This window comes from Etheostoma cragini, chromosome 15 (genome assembly GCF_013103735.1).
Source record: "Etheostoma cragini isolate CJK2018 chromosome 15, CSU_Ecrag_1.0, whole genome shotgun sequence".
NCBI lineage: Eukaryota > Metazoa > Chordata > Actinopteri > Perciformes > Percidae > Etheostoma > Etheostoma cragini.
The window spans coordinates 24,731,352-24,735,326 of record NC_048421.1 but is presented as its reverse complement, the minus strand read 5'-3'; the positions used below and the strand labels follow the sequence as shown (position 1 = coordinate 24,735,326).

Sequence of the window (3,975 nt, the reverse complement as noted above, 5' to 3'; positions counted from 1 at the left end):
TGGTGCTGGAGGCCAGGGTGATGCCATCCAGAGTAACTATATCTTTGGATAATGCGTCACGGAGGTGCTTGGCTCCGAGAGCACTAACTTCAGTTTTATCTGTGTTTAACATTAGAAAATTACAGGTCATCCAAGTTTTAATATCCTGAAGGCACGTTTGAAGTTTAGCTAACAGATATAACTGAGTATCATCTGCATAACAATGAAAGTTTATGGAGTGTTTCCTAATAATACTGCCTAAAGGAAGCATATATAAAGTGAACAGGATTGGACCAAGCACAGATCCTTGTGGGACTCCATGACTAACCTTGGCGTGCACAGAGGATTCATCGTTAACATGAACAAACTGAGATTGATCTGATAAATAAGACTTAAACCAGCTTAGAGCAGTTCCTTTAATGCCAATAAAATGTTTCAATCTCTGTAATAAGATATAATGGTCAATGGTATCTAATAACACAAGTACAGAGATAAGTCCTTTGTCTGATGCAATTAGCAGGTCATTAGTAATTTTCACAAGTGCTGTCTCTGTGCTATGATGAACTCTAAATCCTGACTGAAAATCCTCAAATAAGCTGTTGCTATGCAGAAAGTCGCACAGCTGTTTGGCAACTGCTTTCTCAAGAATCTTAGAGAGAAATGGAAGGTTAGATATAGGTCTATAGTTGGCTAAAACATCTGGATCAAGGTTTGCCTTTTTCAGAAGAGGTTTAATTACAGCATCTTTAATGTGCTGTGGTACATAACCTGTTAATAAAGACAAATTGGTTATATCCAGTAGCGAAGTGTTGACTAATGGTAAAACTTCTTTAAGTAGCCTAGTCGGGATGGGATCCAAGAGGCAGGTTGATGGCTTAGATGAAGAAATAATTGAATTAAATTGATAAAGATCAAGTGAAGCAGAGCAGTCTAAACTGGTATCTGGTTTTACAGCTGTTTCTAAGGTTCCTGAGTTTAGGGATAAGTCAGTGCCAGTTAAAGGCAGGGCTTGGTGAATTTTGCTTCTTATAGTTATAATTTTATCATCGAAGAACCTCATAAAGTCGTTACTACTAAGAGCTATGGGAATACTTGGCTCAGTAGAGCTGTGACCTTCCGTTAGCCTGGCTACAGTGCTGAAAAGAAACCTGGGGTTGTTCCTATTTTCCTCTATTAATGACGAGTAGTACGCTGCTCTGGCATTACGGAGGGCCTTCCTATACGTTTTAAGACTATCTTGCCAGATTAAACGAGAATTTTCCAGTTTGGTGGAGCGCCACATCTTCTCAAGTTTCCGCGATATTTGCTCTAATTTGCGAGTTTCAGTGTTATACCATGGAGCTAACCGTCTTTGTTTCATTATCTTCTTTTTTAGAGGGGTAAGAGAGTCGAGAGTCATTCGTAGCGAGCCTGCTGCACTATCAACAAAATGATCGATTTGGGAGGGACTAATAGCATAGTAGTCCTCTGTTACTTTGTGATTTGGTAATGAATTAAATGCTAACGGAATTGCATCCTTAAATTTAGCTACAGCACTATCTGATAGACATCTATTTAGACGAAATATTTCTACTTCAACAAGCATCCCTGTTATACAAAGGCTTGACAGGTTTGCTAACTGAAGCAAGACAGACATTACAAAGAAATATTCATGTATTGGTGGATAATTTCTGACAGGGTGAGCCTGTAAAGAGGGTGGGTAGAAATAAGGATGTGTAAATCATATTGCAAAAAAATGCAGAAAAGGATTTATTACAATATATATTTAGCAATTAGGTTAATGTTTTTTTAGACAAATTTACTCCTAGTTATGGCTTAAATACAGTATATTTGTTATTATATACTGTTATTATATACAGTATATATAATTTAAAAAGGGGGGAGTGGGCAGAGGCCAGCTGTTGAGAGACTAAGAGTCTAAGGGTGTGTTCACACCCTTAGACTAGTAGGTCAGGTAGGTTAGGAAGTAAATAGAGTAGGTCTCGAACACACTATAATTTACAGGTATAATTTACAAGGACACAACAATTCTAGTAATTCCCACCAGAGCAAGCTTTCAGCGCAACATTTGTGAGGAAAAACTCCTTTTAGGAAGAAACCCAGGACAGATCCGGGCTCTTGGTAGGACGGTGCATGTTGGGGGTCTAATGACCAGTGGCATTAATAGTCGCAGTGAAGTATGATGGAACAGTGACTAGAGATAGTCATGGCATAGCGGGGAGTTACAGGGCACAGCACAGCCTAGCAGGATGACTGCATGGGAGTTTTAAGTTCACAGTGACTTTGGCCGTCATTTAGAAACTTGTGTACAACCTAAAACAGGCGTAGGACGGGCTCACGCCATTTCCTACGCAAAGCTTGGCATTTTAGAAGTGGGCCGAGCAACAGTGCACACGTAGCCTACACACACACGCCACGGTGGAGGGGGGGCTACTATACATGGTAGAAACAGTCTGCAACATTGTTTTAGCCTGTGGGGTTCTGCACAACATGGCGCAGGAAAACAGGGTGGCATGAATGTAATGATAGAGCCGCTGACCCAGAGAGCAGGGTCCAGCCCTGCCCCAACTGGGGGCTACAACAAGGACACAGGAAATTACTCCTCGCTTTCAAAGGGTATGGTGTTATGTTTGGCAATGATATTCAATACAGGAAACATGACAATGCACATTTCTATTTATTCTTCAGGTTTTCATTTGTCTTTTAAAGTGTCGTTAATGGCCACAAATGAACGATTTCTTTCTGCAATTGACCAACATATTTTGGCTTCTTTTTTCAGCCCCTCACCTGTCAGGAGACGGTGTGAAGTGGTGGTCCAGCACAGGGGGGCGGAGGACTCCCTCATAGTTGTTGTCTGGCTCTGACTCACAAAAAAAAACACAAGTAAAATAATAAATCACTGCATGAACTCCACTACTGTGTGTTTATTTAAATATAGGTTAACCTCATCGTCTCCATTTTATTCCCACTCCCTGCAGAAGAGCACCTCCAGGTGTCCTCATCATCCATTGTGGCAGCATCTGCATCCAACTGATCCCTGGGATGGAGGGCCAGCTTCCCCTTTGACATCTTGGCATGCTTTTCTTTACTGACCCAAAGGTGTAGTTGGAAGTGTGTTGTGTTATGGCTACGTTGCATTTTTAGCTTAAGATGTGTTTTTATGTCCATTATGGTTACTTAAATAACATTTGCTGCAATAACACTGTTTTTTTTCTTCTTTTGTGTTGGGTTTTTCCACTTTTATTTGATAGTTTAGATAGGTGAGAGAGAGGGAAGATATGCAGGAAATTGTCACAGGTCCGATTTGAACTCTGGACCTCTACAGCCTCAGGGTTAGGGTTAGGGCACATTATAGGTGTACAGTACTACTCTGTTGTGAAAATGTTTACGTTTGTATAGTTGATAACTTGTATTATATTGGCATTGCTTTTGTTGTTATTGACTGAAAGTTAGATTTAGCATTCAAATCTTTCAACCCAAGGACAAGCAAATCCCACGACCCAGATAAAACATTAAGCATGAATACTATCTTAATTGCAAAAGATTAAAAATTCAGTTGTTTGAAACATGACAAATGTGCAACAGTGATTATAATAGAACAGATGGATTATGCAAAGTTTGAATGTCTTGGGTAAAAAGTGATGCCTTCAAAGTAGTGATGACTCTAAAAGTGATCACTGCACAGACGAGAAGGCTGGTCAGGAGTCCAGTTCTGTCTTCTAACCTAACGTTAGAGGGAACCTAGCCGTCAAACATTTTTCATTTAATGATTAGTTGTTGATGATGTTTGATACCAGTGAAAACAATAACAGGGCCTAATCATTAAAATTCAGGGAAATTATACTACATTGTATTTATGTGGGGGCGGTAAGGGATGGGGGTGTCGCCCAAACAAGGTTGAGAACGTCTCGGGTTACTTATGTAACCCTTGTTCCCCGAGATAGGGGAACGAGACACTGCGTCGGTTACGACACTATGGGAACACCTTTAGGCATG

The 3,975-nt window shown here is 40.4% G+C and overlaps 1 protein-coding gene across 1 annotated transcript in view; it reads right to left on the bottom strand.

Moving 5' to 3' along the window:
* Positions 1 to 3,952: 3,952 nt before the first annotated feature.
* The window catches only part of LOC117958235, a 2,602-nt gene continuing 2,579 nt past the window's right edge, over positions 3,953 to 3,975 (bottom strand). The window contains exon 3 of the mRNA XM_034894520.1: positions 3,953 to 3,964. Within this exon, the coding sequence (XP_034750411.1) occupies positions 3,953 to 3,964 (12 nt within the window). The remainder of the gene's footprint in view (positions 3,965 to 3,975) is intronic.